This window comes from Marmota flaviventris, chromosome 3 (genome assembly GCF_047511675.1).
Source record: "Marmota flaviventris isolate mMarFla1 chromosome 3, mMarFla1.hap1, whole genome shotgun sequence".
Taxonomy (NCBI): Eukaryota; Metazoa; Chordata; class Mammalia; order Rodentia; family Sciuridae; genus Marmota; species Marmota flaviventris.
In genome coordinates, this window is record NC_092500.1 from 48,223,305 (window position 1) to 48,242,498 (window position 19,194).

At 32.2% G+C, this 19,194-nt stretch overlaps 1 protein-coding gene across 4 annotated transcripts in view; it reads right to left on the reverse strand.

Annotated features, from left to right (window-relative positions):
* Positions 1 to 2,929: 2,929 nt before the first annotated feature.
* Cpsf6 (cleavage and polyadenylation specific factor 6) overlaps positions 2,930 to 19,194 on the reverse strand; it is a 33,020-nt gene continuing 16,755 nt past the window's right edge. For 2 of the 4 annotated variants that reach the window (XM_027924084.2, XM_027923954.3), the window contains 4 exons: positions 18,951 to 19,066; positions 18,326 to 18,479; positions 14,647 to 14,836; positions 2,930 to 7,833 (listed from right to left, as the gene is read on the reverse strand). In XM_027924084.2, the coding sequence (XP_027779885.1) occupies positions 14,650 to 14,836; positions 18,326 to 18,479; positions 18,951 to 19,066 (457 nt within the window). In that variant the 3' untranslated portion in view covers positions 2,930 to 7,833; positions 14,647 to 14,649. Of the gene's footprint in view, positions 7,834 to 14,646; positions 14,840 to 18,325; positions 18,480 to 18,950; positions 19,067 to 19,194 lie in introns of all 4 variants that reach the window. The other 2 variants (XM_027924020.2, XM_027923898.3) reach the window with 1 other exon arrangement.

Here is a 19,194-nt window from a genome sequence, read left to right on the forward strand (position 1 = left end):
TGTAAAAACAAACATTTATAAGAAATATATTCCCAAGTGTGTACAGTTTCAGGATGAACAAAGTTTAACTGGAAAACTGGCATCATAAAATTATTCTAATCTCTACTCACCCATTCTTGCCAGTCCCTTGGAGCTGCCTTTGTAAAAGTAGAACATTATCTTAACCTATTTTAGTAGACAAAACTAGTGAGTTAGCAAGTACAAAATCAATTTTTAAGTAATGCAGAATGGCAATTTGACCCAAGAGGGGAGGGCATGGGTGATTCTATTTTGTAGATGGGTTGACAATCACTAAACTGTAATATTAGTAAGATAATTATTACTTTCCTCATCCCACAGGTTTAATTCACCCTTATGGCTATTATAACTACTATATAATCTTATGGCTATTATAACTCCTTTCGTGGAAAAAAATGTTACTAACTGGACTGCCACCACAAAAATGGAGTGTTCAAGCTTAGATACACTGAGTCCCCAAATCCTACCTCTTGCAAACTTAAGCCATACTCACATAACAATGTTCTCAACTTCTATTTCAAATAGAAATCACCAAATATAAACATTTTTAAAGTTTCTACCACCTACTACAAGCCCACAACCTTCCATATTTTGTATCCTTTTCCAAAGGAAGTTCCTCTTTGTTCCCAAAGCTACTTTTGACACTATTTGTTTTGATGCTATTGTTTTTGGTATCATTCAGTTTGCTTCACACACCAAACATGAACTCCTCATGATTCCCCTTTACAGACTCATCCCATATTGGGATGTTTTCTTCTCTATTTTAACTCCCTTATTTCAGGCTACAAAATTAAGGCTTTAACCTATACTTTCTTCTCAATTCCAGAATCTTATGGCTATTAATAACTATTTCTTGGAATGCAAATGTACAAAATTCATACCACTGCCCAATGTTTTTCTGGTGTTTCCCCCCCTGAGTGAATGGCACACTATTATATAAGCTCCAAGTCATCATCTTACCTTCTCATAGCCTAATTTTCACAGCATCCTGTTGATTTTGCCTCCTAGGTCTTTCAACCAACTTTTTTTTTTTTTTCTAAAGACTCTTGTAAAAGTCTCATTAGACTACCTTATTTACTTCCTTCCCAATTTAATCTGCAACGAATCTACTTGAAATGCTTTACTCACTTCCAAGGATTCCACAGCATTCTTAGGACAGTCTTAAATGTGACTTACAAGCCCTAGGCCTTGCCTGTTGCTGAGTTTCCACTCAGGCTATGTTCTTCACCCCCTTCTTCTTTCAATTCCTACTAATAGCATACTCCTGCCGAAAGGTCTTTTTCCAAATCTTAATTCAGATCTACATTAAGGAAATAAATTCTATCTACTGAAGTTCTCCTGTAAGTGGGGTATGGACTTTTGAAAAGAATGTAAAAATAAAATAAAAGTATGATGGTGCCTGGTGCCTGCCTATCAATCCTAGCAAACCAGGAGGCTGAGGCAGGGGAGTCCCAAGTTTGAGGCCAGCCTGGGCAACTTAGCAAGACCCTGTCTCAAAATGAAAATGGCTGGAAATGTAGATTACTTGGTAGAATGCCCCTGTGTGGAGGACAGGAATGTATAGATCTTATCTAGCATTGACAACAGCTGATCAGAACTGATGTGCCATTTAAAAACCCAAGAATTCTGTTAATGAAATATAAAAGGGAGACAAAGACCCAGGATAGCAATGGAAAACACTTACTATTAACAATTCTTCTTTCATGTATTTGTTGAGAAACAAAACTAGGAAGACCGGGGAAACTATCAATCCTCTATTTAAAAAAAATCTCCTTGTAAAACTTAAAAAGAATAATAATAATTTTTTAGTATCTCCTTGTTATACTGTATCAGGCCTTGACTGACTCCTGGAGTTTTGGGTGGCATTTGGTCAAAATTGCTCTCAGCCATCTTTTATTATGGTTAAATGTTCTCTGCCTCTGTAGGCTACAGACAAAAATCTCAATTTAATCCAAGTGGGATTAATGAACACTACCTTCTTTAAAATGTAAACGTATAATAACAACATAGAAAACAATCAGGGGGAGAAAAAAGAGTAACATAGAACCTAACAAAACCTGACCCACAACTTTAATGTAAGCACTGAAAGAGACTCCACTAATGATAACTTCCTTTCTCAAATGATAATTTTAATTGCTCAGAACTAATCTTCAACATACTCTAAAGCCTGCAGGTGAGTCATCTGGACCCTGATTCAACTCCCCCCACCCACCCCGCATGTATTCTTTCTCTCTCATTGAAATAACAAATATGTCACTGTTTAAAAGCATTTTTAAAGGGCTGGGATTGTGGCTCAGTGGTAGAGCGCTCACCTCACACGGGCTAGACCCGGGTTCGATCCTCAGCACCACATAAAAATAAAGATGTTGTGTCCACCGAAAACTAAAATAAATAAATAATAAATATAAAAGCATTTTTAGTTAATTTAATAATCCCTTAAAACTGGGCAAATCTGAATCTTAGATTTACAAATAAAACAGTTTACAGACTTTCTGAATTCCTTCATCTTAATTCTAACCAGATACCATCTACTTGAAAGAGCATCAAAATGCCAGCAAAGAACTGAAAGTCTCCAAGAAGGCTGCCTTAAAGACAAAATGTAAAGTCCAATTATGTTACCCTTCATATTACCCAATAGTACTCAAAACTACACACAATGATAGCTAGATATGGTGGTACACACCTGTGATTCCAGAGGCTGAAGCAGGAGGATCACAAGGTAGAGGATAGTCCAGTAACTTAGTGAGAAACCTTGTCTCAAAGTAAAAATAAGGAAGAAGGAATGGGGATGTAGCTTAGGGTTAAAGCACCCCTGGGTTCCATCCCTGGTACCAAAACCAAACCAAAACAAACAGAAATACTCCATACACAATGTTTAACAAATTATAAATCAAACAGGACAAACTGCAAGTATTATCAAAATTTTGTTTTATTTTCAATACAAGATAAATACCATGCTTGTTACTAGTGCAGTTTAAGGCCAACAATGGCCATATAGCAAACTGCTGAACAGTCACCTAAATGCTAAAGAAAAGAAAAGACAAAAATAAACATTAAACACAAAATTGCAATTACAAACATTTTAATAAAATGTGAAAAAGCTTTTTAATAGAAGCTAATATGGAAGTGTAGTTCTCATGGACATCAAAAAGATGTCTATTTGATCAAAAATCACCTTACCTTTTGCACAGAAATCTTATTGTGAAGTCACCATAGTCAATAGCTAAAATTTTAAGACTTTCTTTGGCCTTCTGATATTAGACAAATTATTTACAAACTGTGATTCAGTAATCCACGGATACTGGTAATATGATACAATTTTTTTTTTGTCTGTTTGTTTTTTAAGGACTTTCCATTAAAAATTGTAAAACAACTTTGTAAGGCTGTACCGGGCTGTAAACTACTTTGCTAATACACCATGGGATGCAGAGGAAGAAGGAATAATAGACCTTTTTTTAAGGCTAAAGTCATCAATATTATAGATGCATTCCTTAGAATACATTATGATTTACCTCAAAGGATCATTTCCCATTAAATACCACCTGAGTACTACATTTTCAAAGTAAAAAAATAAACAAACATGAATTTACCATTATATTTTGAAATAATTTAACTTACAGAATGCTGAGAAGTGTTATGCAATAACAGTGTGACAAAAAACACACCTTCAAAATGAATTTTTTTAAAACTAAATGCAGGGTCTGTCCAATTAGGAAATTAATGTAAAACATTTACACCCATGGTGGAGTTTTAGGATACTCCCACATGAAAAACTGGTAGTGTTCACTATCCAGAAATACCATATCAAGATTTGTATGACTTCAATTAAATTTACCTAATATTTTTAAAGCCTCCCATACAATGTTAATTAATGCAGCAGGAAGTCTTTAAACATTGAAATCTATCTGTAGGTAACCAAGTGTTTGTTTATACATCCCATACAAAAATCATATACCTATATACTCAAGATAGTGAATGCCAACAACCTGAAATTTTAAAGAAACATTGGTTAACACAAATCTAAATCAATCTGACAATACAATTGCCTGAATATTTTGAATATTCATAAAAATTCATATTGCTTCTTTCTAATGCCAAGAAAGAAGATTATAAGAACTTCCTCCCAGAAGCCTAGACATTTTAACACATTTTCCATTTCAACTTAAGACAAAATTTTAAGCCTGAATCTTGATTTCTCTAAATAAAACATCTCATATTATAATACAAAGAATGCCATATGTAAGGCCACATCTTAATAAATTTATAATTTTTGGTTGAATATATATTTAAAAACTAGTCTAAGGCTTCTAAGAGTCAAGTTGCTAAAAAATAAGTACAACAATGTTTAAACTGAAGGTTAATGTTAAAAAAACAAACAAAAAAACAAACAAAAAATCACCACACACGCACACACACTTTAAGAACAGAAAAATAGAACGCTTTGCTACAAAAATCCCACTTATATATTACCACAAAAAATGACTAATATGTACAATGGATAAGCGTGCACTTAAGTACATACAACAGGGGAAAACATTTACAGAGACTATGGGATGCAAATGAACTCAATGAATAAAATTTAAAAAACAATTACCCATAAAACAGTGAGAATCTCAATACTATATTCTCAATAAAGAATTAGAACATAAACTTCCTCTTAAAATAAATTAAGCTGAAGCTTGAAACACAAAATCGGAGCCACCTTGTAAGATACAGAAAATGCAATGACCATTTAGAAAACCAAAATGTTGAGCACTCCAACAGAAAAGTTTTATAGTAGCATGTCATTATATAAAACAGTGTGTAGTTAGGTTATTGGCACATTTAAATACATTAAGGGAAAGATAAAGTCTTTACCCTTTCAACAATTTTCCCCTTCACTATAAAATATTATACAACATTCATTAAAACCTCCATGTTTATTTTTAGAACTGACCTTAAACTAGTAAAAAAGTAAAGCAACATTCTCCATAGGAGAATCAAGTGAAAATAATACCTTAAGCTACAAGTAATTTGTGAAATTCAAATTGTAGTTAACTGCTTAAGAATATTCCGGTAAAGGGGTCATTAAATTGGTTAACCTATGATCAACAGCCATGGCAAGTTATTTCAAATCTTAACAAAACTAACAAAATAAAATAAATACATGTAGATTCACATTGGAATATCCTTTCCACAACATATTTCCGTTAGCCAAAAGCAAACACATTCAATTCAAAGTGTTGCTTCAGAAGCAATACCATTCAGGTGCTGTTATCACTCGTCCATAATTTTACCACTAGCTGAAAAGGAATGTGACTGCATAGCATAAACAAATGCTATGGCTCAAAATTCAACTCAAGTTTTGTTTTCATGTCCACTAGTTATTATAAATTAAGAAAAAAAAAAGGTCTCTGAGACACTCACTTTTTTTTTTTTTTTTGGCGTCTTTGTAAAGATTTCTCTCTTTGGATTGTTTTTAACATTAAAAAAAAAGCTTTCAAATAACATCAATTCATAAACAGAAGGGGTATGACAAATAAAACAAGGTTTGCAATTTTTAGCTTTACTGCTATACATTCGTATGTTTCCAGGTGGAGAAAGACTTTGCAAAACTACTTGGTCAAACCAAAAGTCCTCCTGACAACACTTAAAACGATAGACTAGATAGAAGCAAACAAATCTAGTACACTCACACTGTCTGCAACAAAAGTCATGTAATGAAGTAAGCCAAGAAGGGAGAATAATATAGAAGGAACAATTAAAAGGTTCCACTGATAAAAAAATGAAAAGGTAGATGAAGGATTAAATTAGTACAAAACTTCCAGTTTCACTTCAAGTAGAGATTTTTGTGATTTCATTTTTAAACTATTCAGAGAAAATTTTATTCTCGTGGACATTTTACTTACCTTTTAATCTTACTATAAACTAATTTCCCTTGTAATATATGTAAGTCCAAACTTCTTCACATTAGGGCATTGTAATTAAAATATAAAAAAGCTTAAGAAATGACAAAAACTTACAACACCTATACATAAAACAAAAAAACAGATTTTGATACAACTTTCAAATAATGTTAAAAAGGCAACTACATTTTCAACAAGATAAAATACTTTAAAAATCATTTTTGAGAGCAAACAGTTCTGGTAAACACCAATGATCCCTTACACAAATACTCCACTCACAAAATATAAAACTAGTAAAAATATAATTTGAAACAGCTAATTTTGTGAGTAGTTTGAAAGCAGACAAGACAAAACTGAAGAAAGGCAATGCAAATTTCTAGAGGGCTTGTATGGTTGCACATTAGGTAATAGCTATGGTACCTAAATACGTTTAAGCATTGTCCTAAAATTTGGCCATACTTTAAAAACCAATGTGTACTATTCCAAAGGTCTCTCAAAGATTATCAGATCTTAAAAATATATTAAAAAAACAAATTAGCCTGTTTAAGAATTTTAACTCAAATTTCTGAAATAGTGATTCAGAATTATCTTTCCATAAAAATATCCAGTTGATGACCTAGTCTCTGCTAATCCTACAATTAAGAACATGTGTAAGCCAGATGCTTTTCATGTAGGCCTTCATATAAGGCAGGTTTTTTTTTTTGGGGGGGGGGGGAATCTTTGATTAACTCTAGCATGAAATCAACAGGCTGCACAAAAATATATAGAATTTCTCAACTGTAGAGACACGTACATCTATAATCTCCCATTACACTGGAGAAAACAACCCAATGTTAATACAACTTCACATCCTTCAGAAACTGGTACCAACTGGAAAATAAAACCAAGGCTCTTCCTACATTTATCTGCTGCATGACTGTATTTACACTGCCTATGGCTTCAAAGTTAAACCATAAGCATCATCAATAAAAATCAGTAAATCACTATAGCATCAAATCAGAATTCAAAATCTCACTTCAATGCTAGTAGTTCACAATTAAGTGTTTCAGTACACCTGTGTTGTAATTAAACTGCACTACTGTAGCAAATATGTGTGAGACTTTTCTAAAATGTTAAAACCTCAACATTCTTTGACCCCTAATGCATTGATGGGATTTGCTGTGTCTGTCAAATTTCAGTTTTTACAAGTTTACATACCATTCAGCAAAGTCACAAGCTAACTAGGTAAAAACAGCTAGAAAAGCAGAATATAGAAATATTAAATATCCATGTAATCACCTATTCTAATATCAAAATCAAGGGCAAGAGACACTTAATTAGTTATGTTTAATTCACTGAACGCAAGATTAGATTGATGCATATCCAAAACCGCTATTGCAATGCTTTTTTTTTAAAGGACAGTAAAAATGTTGTCATAGTAACATTATCTTTAGATATTGCTGAACACAAGACTTTCCCTGAGGTGTAAACATCAAATAACTTGAACAGCTTTACACATCAGCCCCATTAAACAGTTTATTACAACACTACATCTATTGTAATCAAAGTGGTGCTGTTTACAGACATTATCATATGAACATTTTTAACAAGAACAAACTACTATAAAAACAAGCATATACTTGACTTTTTTTTCCAATTGCTTGCACATTATAATGGCCAAATGTATATAACCAGTAATAAAGTTGCAAAAGCTATTAACTTTTTAAATCACACAGGTTTCCTTCAAATAAAACAGTTAAGCAACATAAAAAATAAAAGTAGAGCTACTGGTTACCATTTATGCAGATTTGCTTTATTCAGATCTATTCCTGTTCAGTTTATCCATGAATCCTTACAGGTTCAGTTCAATCACAAGAAGCAAACTGCTGGACAAGCGTCATTTTCCCCCATGAAGACTGTTTTGTCTTGGAAGTTGTTCCTCTTCCTTCAGCTGTAATGTGTCAAAATTTGTGATGTAGATTTTGCTATTCCCCATCATACACAGAAAAACGCTGGCTTAACTATACATACACAAGTCGTGCATCTACTTCACTGTTATGTATTCTAGCACAAAATAAGAATTAAATGAAACAGTAGCCGCCTGTGTGGTGGAGAAATGCTCCCAATTTATTTGATAATTAAAAAATGAGACATTAATTACATTCTTCTTAGATATTATTGCCTTTGAAATTTAATGACTAAGACAAATTAAAATATAGCAGCTACTGTTTCTATGATGATGGAAAACAGTCATAAGTCATTTTCTAAAATATGTATACTACAAAAATAAATGGAAAAATGTTTGGATGATTTTAATGTAGATTTCATTCACCCACATATCAATTCTATATTAATTCATTTAACAATGCTAAACTGGATATAAAATGCAATAAATTTTACAAATCAACTATTTGACAGCATACAGGAACTTCTGTAATTGTTATAAATCAAATGGTGTTCCATGTTACAAAACTTATAAATAGTTCAATATGGACATTAAATAAATATGACATCCACATACAAATCTTTTAGACATAATACAAACTTGACACATTTACTTTACTTTCACTCTATTCCACCTATTTCAAAATATCTAATATAGAAGCATAAACTAACCAAAAACAAGCTAAATAGGAATCGGAATCTACAATGATAAACTTCATTGTAAACCCACATAAAGAAAAAAAAAAAAACAATAAAATTGATAAACCAAAGTCTCAAGAATACATATGTAAGCAAACGGCATGTAGAGTTCACAAAAGAAACATTCATTTAATTTGGAAGTGTTCCCAGAAACAACAAAGTTTTTAAGTGATTTAAGCGTCCAAAGGGCACAATGTTCAGTACTAAGTAAAAGTAATTTTAAAATACTTTTGCTCTACAATTAATTTCTGTCACAACTATAAATTTATCTTTATGTCTTTATCTTTTATGTTCTTTCTCCCCCTAACTAGGAAGTATCTTAAGAACATCAACACACATATGTATGTATTCATACTGCCCAGCAATAACAACTTATTTTAAAACTAAAAGGAAAAACCAGATGTTATAATTGTGGTCTTTTTCTCCTAAATAGTGTCTATATGCCTATAATTTTTTAGATACACGTAAGTCATTTCCAATGTTGCCGTTTTAATGTTCCTTCATCTTATGCTGATGAAGCTTATTTAGTGGAATTATTTCATAGAAAAAAATATAAAATGTCTACTATCAAAAGTTTTATTTTTATTACTTGCAAAGTATTGGGAGCGGGATGGGGTGGAGATTGAACCCAAGACCTCATGCATGCTAACCATGCACCTTACCAATGAGCAACACCCCCAGCCCTGCAATGTATATGTATTAAAAAAAAAAGTATTATTAGGAAATTCATAAATCTTACTGCAAAAGTATACTATCTCCCTATTTTAATTTTTTTTTTAGTTGTCAATGGACCTTTATTTTATTTATTTATATGCAGTACTGAGAATTGAACCCAGTGCCTCACACAGGCTAAGCAAGTGCTTTGCCACTGAGCCACAAACCCAGCCTCCCTATTTTTTTTTTTAATTTTGCTGAAAAGGATGAAGAAGAAAAATAACAATAAAAATAAGCCCACAGCAGGTCATTAAGAGGAAAAAATATTTTGAAATCATAGTGAGCAAAACAAAAATATTCAACCCTTCTATGACAGGTGTAGTATAAGGACAACTTATACTACACCTGTCAACTTGGTGAAACACTATCTCAAGAGTGAAAAATAAAAAGGGAAGGGGATGTAGCTCAGTGGTAGAGTACCTCTAGATTTACTCCCAAGTACTCAGAAGTGGAAGGAGGAGGCATGTACTGCAATTTTATATCAATCAGTATTACTCCAAATGGAAATTTTTATTACTTTTAATATAGAGAATCCGTTTAAGTTACAATACACATTTTTATCCAGAATTAAGCACTCATCTTTTGCATGATTATACTTACAGATTTAAGTCTTTACTGTTAATAAATCTCTAATTTTCACCATACGCACATAAAATTTGGGGGATAATTTAAGTATTTGTTTCTATTCCTAAACACTTTTACATTTATCCACTTGGAAATACAAATTTTACAATCTCAAAAGGAGGCAAATTTGAAGGCAACATAACCCATTTCCAATAATCCAATTTCATATTATAGTCTCAAATATCTAAGTAAACATCTACATAAACAAAGATATCAAAAAGAAGCTTCAAAGTGAAAAATACATTCAATGCCCATGTTTTCAGAATAGTATCTGGTCAAATCTGCATTGTCAAAGTCACACAATTACTTGCTTTACCTAAAAAAGACAAATGAAATCTACCACTCTACAGACTAAAGTGACCACTAAGTAAAATCTTAATACACAGAGAAGTACCTGCATTTTCAGATAATGTAAAATCAACCCATTATTAACAACTCAAATTATGAGTGTTTCTGTTAGAAACTTATCTAAGCAAATTTGTTAGCATTAGTATATTAAACTCACGGTAAATTCAACTGTTAAGTAAAATGCTCTAAGGTGTATTTGTTAGAGCACTTTTATAGGTTTCCATGTTAATATATTTAATTAAAAAGACTCTAAGGTGGGCAAAAAAAGTGTTTAAATACGTGTTAACAGATATGTAGTTTCTTCTTATAGTGACTAGAACATCATACAAAAACCATTCTGTTTATTGTAGATGTTTACAAAAAGTTCCTTGCTACCACATTTCCTATTTTTACCTTTCTACCTCTGGACATGGTACTTACCTCATTTCAACTATAACACATTTACTACTCTATAATTAAACACATATACAATTGTTGCTCTAGGCAACTTACTGAATATTAGAAATAAACCCCATCACAAAGAAAAATCAGCTTTGTTCCAAAGATTCACAAAATAGACATTTCCAAACAAGCTGCTTGTTATTTAGAATTCACTGTGAGTTAAAACATGCTACCACGGCAAATTCATAAATTTGGATAGCATCAATGGCATCCTTACCCCAATTGGTTATCAGGTTTTCTTTAAAACAATGCTAACTAAATAGTCATTCAACACATTATTTATTCAAAACAATCTAATTTACAAACTAAAACAATGGTAGTAAATTTCACACTGAGATGAGGGTGAGAGCAAGGTGACTCACATTGGCATTGGCATTGAATTTTTTTTTTTTTAACAAGGAACATTATTCATTTATAAACAAAAGTATATTCTTAAACCACAGTGAGCAAAACACACTATACATCCATTAAAGGGATCACTTCCTGGCCTCTCTTGTCACTTTGAGTAAGATAGCTGTGTAGTCAGACAGGTTTTGCAAATAACACTAAAAGCAAGAGAAATTAGAACTAGCATATCCAAAATGAAGTAGAGCAGTTAAGCTATTTGAGAAGGCACAAGGAAACACAGGGCTGGGAAATATTTAGGCAGATCTCAGATGACCTAAGAATTTCAGAAATAATTTTTACATCTTATTACAACCAGTTATCATTCATCAGGCAACCAAGAGAATGTAATTTCCACAAATGGCTCAATTTAACACTAATTTCTAAGCAGATTAAAACACCTTAACATAAGAACTTTTTATTCTTTTGGCTTTTTCTTTTTCCCCCAATTATCAACAAAACTATAATAAGCAGAATAAGCAATGCAAAGCACCCTACTTCCTGTGCAGTAATAAAATCTAAAGACATGTTATTTGTGGTAGAAGTAATCTCATAGTCAAGGAAAAGTATAGTTACTAATCCAGACCTGATACACAAATGTTAAAATCTTTTATCAAGGAAATGGATAATTATTTGAGAATATATAAAACCTCATAAATTAGAGAGCAGGAAAGTGAAATAAAGAAAATTTAAAAATACAATTTGCTTTCATTACTCTTCAGCATGCAAAAACTGAATTACAAACAGAAATTTGATGAGTAGGCCTGTTTCAAACAAGTAATAAGGAATAAAACCTAAAATAAAATAACTAATGAATGTAAAGTTATTTTTGTAATAAGTGTACAATCTTAAATCACTTTTATTTTGCTCAGAGTGGTCTGAGAATAGAGGCAAAAATTACAGAATATGAAACACAATTTACATACTGAAATTTACAATATTGATATTTTCCTCATTGAAATATTATCTACTCAAACTTAATATTAAATGCTTTTAGAAAAACTAATACATTTTAAAAATGAGAATGTAATTAACATTACCCAACAGTTCAAACACAAAAAAACCAAGATGGGACAGACATTAACAGCTTGCCAACATCACTGTTTCCAGTTAAATTAAGAACTTGCCCGTTTAGCCATTCATCATCTCTTTAATAATAGATTACATTATTACTTATTTGTATACAGACTTACTACTGACATTCACTTTAGCTTTCAAGTCACTTTATTCATTTTATTCCATTTAAGATTTACATGAAAGCTCAAAAGGACTCATATTTAAAAACTTCTAAACAGGTCACAATAGACCTTATAATAGTAACGAAATTTGTAAATCTTTTTTAAAGAAGTTTTTCACTTGAATATAATCCCAGTCCCCATTCCCTTTATTCATGTCTACTTCCATAATAAATAATGTTTGGTATAGCAAAGGTACAATAATCCAGAATAACAGAATTTTTTTTGCAATGGAAATGCTTATGTAAAGTTTTGCTTGGATGAAGCAAGTGAAGCATTACAATATTACAACTCAATTCTGATTAATGTACAAACAACATGGAAATTCTGGCATGGTACATCAGGGATTAAGAAAAATGTCAACAATAGTTTTCACGTTAGGAATTCATAGTTAATGTCCGAATGTTATGAAACTCAAATCATGATCTGTTTTGGTGCACTCATTACTGAAATATAAATTCAAAGTATTTAAAATCAATGGACTTTTCAGGTGGAATTTACTTGGTTGACTTCACTAGCTTTACCAAAACCGGTATGAAAACTATCCCTAATTAACTTTGGGTATAAACTGGTTTAGAGACCCCTTTGATGGGCACATCCAGTTTTGAAAATGTTCTCAAGTTTCATTATCATGCCTTTGGTAACCAGAAAACTGGTGGCAACTTATAAAGTCTTATGGAAAAAAAAAAATAAAGATTCAAGTTGTAGAATTTAAACCTTTCTATAAGTGAAAAGGATAATACAGTTAAACACTGCAAGTTATACCCTGGCAACAATTCACCTTAATCAACTGCTAGACAATAAGAATTTTTCATAGGAAAGGATCAGAGGTATTCAACTTGTGTGTGTGTGTGTATGTGTGTGTGGGGGAGAGCTACATCTTTAAAATTTACTATTTAGATTTTCAAGGCACAACATTCAATTTTCACATCCAAAACAAATATCAATTTCAATAAGCTTAGTTTTAAAATAAAAGATGTTTTGTTTCATATTAAAGGAATGCTTTGAGAATGGCATGTTAAATTTTGTAATACAATACATAGAACTATATAAAAAATAAAATTTTGAAAAATATCCAAGCTGCATATTCAAAATGCAAGGAACAAAAGTATTAAAATGGGCCTTCTCATTTTAAAAGTCCCTAAAATTGCAAACAGTGTAATAGCTTATCTGTGTTCCATAAAAATGTTTTAAATACTTATTTCCTATAAGTATTATTCAAAAATGATTTTGTTTGCTAATATATGTGTTATGGTTAAAGAAATTTCTCTTCTGTTACAGAATTACATACACTTGATAAAATCTCTGATATATGCCTATTACAATTTAAATACTAACTATTACCATTGCTGAATTTTCAGTAAGTTTCCCATGAATTGCACTTATTTACTTATAAGGGGTTTGTTTTAAGCCTAATTTAATTTGTATATGCCACCAACATATGAAGAAAAAATATCTTGTTTACAGAATAACCTTCATGTCTTAAGCACAAGACTTATAGTGACCTCCCCACACTCTTCACATGGATAAAATGCTATTCACAAATATAAAAATAAAATTACATGTGAAAATGAAGCATAAACAGACAATTCTCACTTTATGAAAAATGTACAAGAAATAGTTTAAAATACAGAAAAAAAAGACAATGATTATGGTTTATGAATGAAACATCAAAGGAAATTATTATAAGATTATTCTAACCTGGGATGTATGGCATGACACAATTAAAAATTTTGGTGTATGTACCCTGAACCCCATTTTAATTAAATAACTTTTTCATCTTCTTTGCAAATTAAAGGATAATGTTTTTCTTTTAAAAACAAAAATCAGATGCCAGAAAAAGTGTCTTTAAAAAAAAATACTAAAGAAAAAAGCTCTTTCCATGACGAGAAAACATCCTTTTATAAATTATTAGAGTGTTAGATTTTCTTCAAAAGTTTTAGGGACAAATGAAGTTAGTTCAAGGAAGTACAGAAATCTTATTTTTTAAAATCCAAGCACATAATATTTATATCTGAAATGACTCCCTGATATTTTTAATACTTTAAATCACATGCAAACTATGTATGTGATTACAAAAATTCCGATTTTTAGATTTTAGAAGTACACAATGAGTCCTCTTGATTATTTTTCTTGCTTTAATACCATTAGTGATCTGAAATCTAAAAACAATTAATACAACATTCAAGGACAAAAGTCAAAATTTTTACCTGTGATCACTTACCTGTTTTCTCAGATGTTTCCAGAATTTTAAATTCAGAACAAGTACTTGGACCATTTATATGTAGATATATACTGTATAAACAACAGCCTTGGAGTTATAATGACTGTTAATAATGCACATGCTAAATATAACGGGAACAAGGAATACCCACCTTCTAACGATGACGATACTCTCGCTCTCGGTCACGTTCTCGGTCTCGGTCTCGGTCACGATCCCGGTGTCTCTCTCGTTCTCTGCTTCTCTCTCTATAATAATCATCATGGCGATCTCTACTACGGGATTTATGACGCCGACTCTTTTCTCGTGATCTACTATGGTCCCTCTCTCTTGATCGTTCACGTCTTCTAAAAGAAATTACTGGATTAATGCTCTCCATAACTGAAAAATATAGTACAGTTGTCCTCCCCCAACCCTTATATGTGGTTCCACTTTCTGTGGTTTTAGTTACCCACAGTCAACCACAGTCAGGATTACAGTTTTAAACTGCACACCATTCTGAAGTATGTGATGAAATCTCACATTGTCCTGCTAAATCCTACCTGGGATGTGAATCATCCCCTTCTGCAGAACATGAAGACTGTACATACTACCTGTCCATTTAGTAGCTATCTTAAGTTATCACACCAAGTGTCATGGTATTACAGCACTGAGTTAAGTAAGCAACTTTTATTTTATTTTAAATAACAGCTCCAAGTGAAATTCAGATATGGTTAAGTGAAAAGGTGAAAGTTACTGACTTAATAAGGAAAGAAAAATCATGCTGAGATTGCTAAGCTCCACAGTAAGAGCCTGTGAAATTGTGAAGATATTTGTGTTTTGGTATCACATCTCAAAACGCAAAAGTTACACACACACAGTGTTTGGTATGTGCTTAATTAAGACAGAAAAGAAACATGATGAAATATTACACAACAATAAGAGAGAATAAAATCATGGCATCTGCAAGTGAATGGAGTTAGAAAATATAATCCTAAGTTAGCCAATCCCAAAAACCCAAATGCCGAATGTTTTATCTGATATAAGGAGGCTGATTTATAGTGGGGTAGGGAGTGGGAGCATGAGAGGAATAGACAAAGTCTAGATAGGGAAGAGGGGTGGGAAGGGAAGGGAGGGGCTACGGTGTTAGAAATGATGGTGGAACGTGATGGTCGTCATTATCCAAAGTACATGTATGAAGACATGAATTGGTGTGAATATACTTTGTATACAACAAGATATGAAAAAACTTGTGCTCTCTATATGTGACATGAATTATAATGCATTCCACTGTCATACATAAATTAAAAAATTAATTAAAAAAGACAGAAAAGACATTATCATAGAGCTCAATACAATCTGGAGTTTCAGTCATACACTGGGGTCTTGAAAAATATTCTTTGTGGGTAAGTGGGGAACTACTATATTTGGTGTTTAAAAAAAATCCTAAGGCAAAAAATTCTTTGTAAACATAGTTTAGACTTACTATACTGACCTGTCAATAATTTACTAACTCATGAATAAATATGAACCAAAATTTAATTTCTAAAACTATTCACCAAAAAATTGTGAAGCCAAATTACAGAATATATCACACCTGTATTAGTAGCTTAAAACACATAGCAATTATGGAATAAGCAAACTGGTAAAGGACAGAAAATACCAAAGCACTTATGTTTCAAGCTAAAGAACATCTTGAATATAATTATTTAGATAAAAAATTTAAAAAATGACTTAATATACGGTGGGGATTAAAAACATAAATACCACCTACGAACACATTCTTAAACCTATATAGTTGGTTTTCCATATCCAATAAAAAATTACAGCTGTATTGAACACAGACTTTTTCTTGTCACTATCCCCTAAACAATACAACACAACTATTTACACAGAATTTACACTGTATTGTATATTGGAAGTAAAGTAAGGATTTTTTTAAAGTACACAGGAGTAAACGGTAGGAGGGAAAAAAGTACAGGAAAGAATGACTGTGGGCCATACACAAATATTCCATTTTATGTAAGGAATCCAAGCAACCACAGATTCTGGTATTTTCAGGGGTCCTGACACAACCTCCCATAGATGCCAAGAGATCAATGTATATAAATATCAATTTTACATTTTTAGCTAGCCAAAATATGACTTAGCAGGAGTACTATACCTCATTAAGAAACTTTATTTTTTTTGGTACCAGGGATTAAACTCAGGGGCATTTGACCACTGAGCCACATCCCCAGCCCTATTTTGTATTTTATTTAGAGAAAGGGTCTCACTTAGGTCAGCACCTCGCTTTCGCTGAGGCTGGGTTTGAACTCACAATCCTCCTGCCTCAGCCTCCCAAACTGCTGGGATTACAGCGTGTGTGACCACGCCCAGCAAGAAACTTTCCTGTGTTTATCTGGAGGAGGAGGGAAGGCAGAGGAGAAGCTCATAATTAGGACTTGTAGAAAGAATTGGTATACTATTTACACTGTACATTATAAGTAGAAATATTTTCAAGAGCTGCCTTTAAAAACAACAATGACAAAAAAAAGTCCACAAAAAAAACCAGACTTTTAACCAGAGTATAAAGCCTAAAAGACCATTAGATCTTCAAAATTTAAAATAAGAAAATAATAATTGTTGGCTGAGCAGGTTGGTACATGCCTGTAATCCCAGCTAATTGGGAGACTGACACAGGGGGGATTCTCAAGTGCAGGGCCAGCCTGGGCAATTTAGCAAGAAGCCCTATTGCAAAATAAATAAAAAAGGGTGAAGACATAGCTCAGTGAACCCTGGGTTCAACTCCCAATACTGCTAAAAAAATAAATAACCACCATCTATTAGTTTGAATAAGAATACTTTTTATCATGCATTTCTGAACCAAACAGCTAGATTTAAACATTATTAGGTGCTAAGTAAGCCTTAGATCAAAGTGCAAGTTCTTACTTTGTATTAAAATAAAGAAAATGCATGATATGGCCTTTAGTTATGAAATTTCTGTTTGGATATAAAGATCCTTACACTGTGTCAGAAAGATAATAATAATAAATTTGGAGACCACGCCAAAGACAAATTCCTTTCCTTCAACTTAATGAAGACTATCTCCAGATAAAGTCCACTTGTCAAAAATATACAGTATTTCAAGACTGCCTAATTCAAAAGGAACTATTGTCTATTAAAGAAAAGATTAATCATAAGTCCCTCATTCAAAAACATTTATTCCATACCAGGCAATGTTCAGACATGAGAAACAATATACTATAGTAAACACAATAGCTAAGGCCCTTCTCTTCATTCATTATGTGTTGTAGTCAGAAAAAAGGGGGAATAACAAACAAGAAAAGGTTACAGTAAGTACAATGAAAGAAACAGAACGATATGACGGACTAACCTGGGATAAAAGGCCTTCCCTTAGAAATCAAATTAAGTTGAGATGTGAAGGAATACGGACCCAAAGATATAGACAGGGAAAAGGGTTCCCAACAGAAGGAATATCAAATACATAATCAGAGAGATGGCCAAATATTTGATGTGTCCCAAAGAAGGGATTCCAATTTGGCTAGAGAATAGTGACTAAGGGGAGAGGTACAAAACAAGGCTAAAAAGAGACTACATCATATAGTGCCTCAATTTTTACAGGTATGAGTGAACAGGAGCCATATAGTGCTTCAATGCTTACAAATTTATTTTAAATAAAAGCCTTCTAAAAGATTTTAAGCAAATACCTGATTGATATAGTCAAAAAATTCACTCCGGCTGAGTAAAAGGTAAGTAAAATCGAAGTCATACTTTAAAGTCCCAAACACAGTAGTACTTTCTCCTTTTGCTAACTAGCAGCTTTAAAAAGACATGGGACAGGAAAGTTTTACCTTGATCCAGAACCATATGACTTGGATTCAATTCCATGAAGGCAATCTTGCAAAGAGCTAATAAGAACTTTGCAACGATCATCCGCAGATACTTTGGATTGTTTAATTAAGGAAATTGCAGTTACCAATGTCTCAATAGCACTCCCATAATCACCTATAGGGGAAAGGAAAACAGTTGATGTCAAACAAATTTTGTTTTCAAAATGCCATCAAAGCACTTGGGGATAAAAGTGATAAAGCATTTTACCAAATTATGTGCTTTTAAATGATAATATCTTTTTCTGTGTGCTTCAAAATTTGCAACAGGTTTTTACGTTCATGAAATCAACACAATTTATTGTTACAGCTCTGTGAAACAAGTTATTTTGCAAATATGAGAAAAAAATGAGTTGTCATAGGTCCCTAAAACATTAACAGTGAAGGTTAGAATTTATATCTAAACCTAATAAAATTAGGGGTCTTTCCACTATATTGTGACATACAGCTTCTTTCAATGCTTTTAAAATAGATAGCTAACGACATCAGAATATAAAAAGACTATAAATTTTTAAGACTGCACTTAAATTTTTAGATAATTCTTAATAACATAAATAAGAAATACTAATACTGGGAGAAATATACAAACCAGCACTGGCATCAGACACAGCTCTTGAAATAGCACTGCTTGAGATTGCCCTATTTCTATTCATGATTTCTTCAAACTCAGCTTCACTCAATGGTGTTCTTGCAGTATCCATTTCCCTATAAAAGAAAAAAAAATCATAAATTGCTATTTAATAGATTCTAGTTAGTCAAAACAGTGTAAACCAATTCATATTAGCAGTTTTTAACATGTGCGTGAAAGATAATAGTTACTTGTCCATATGGAA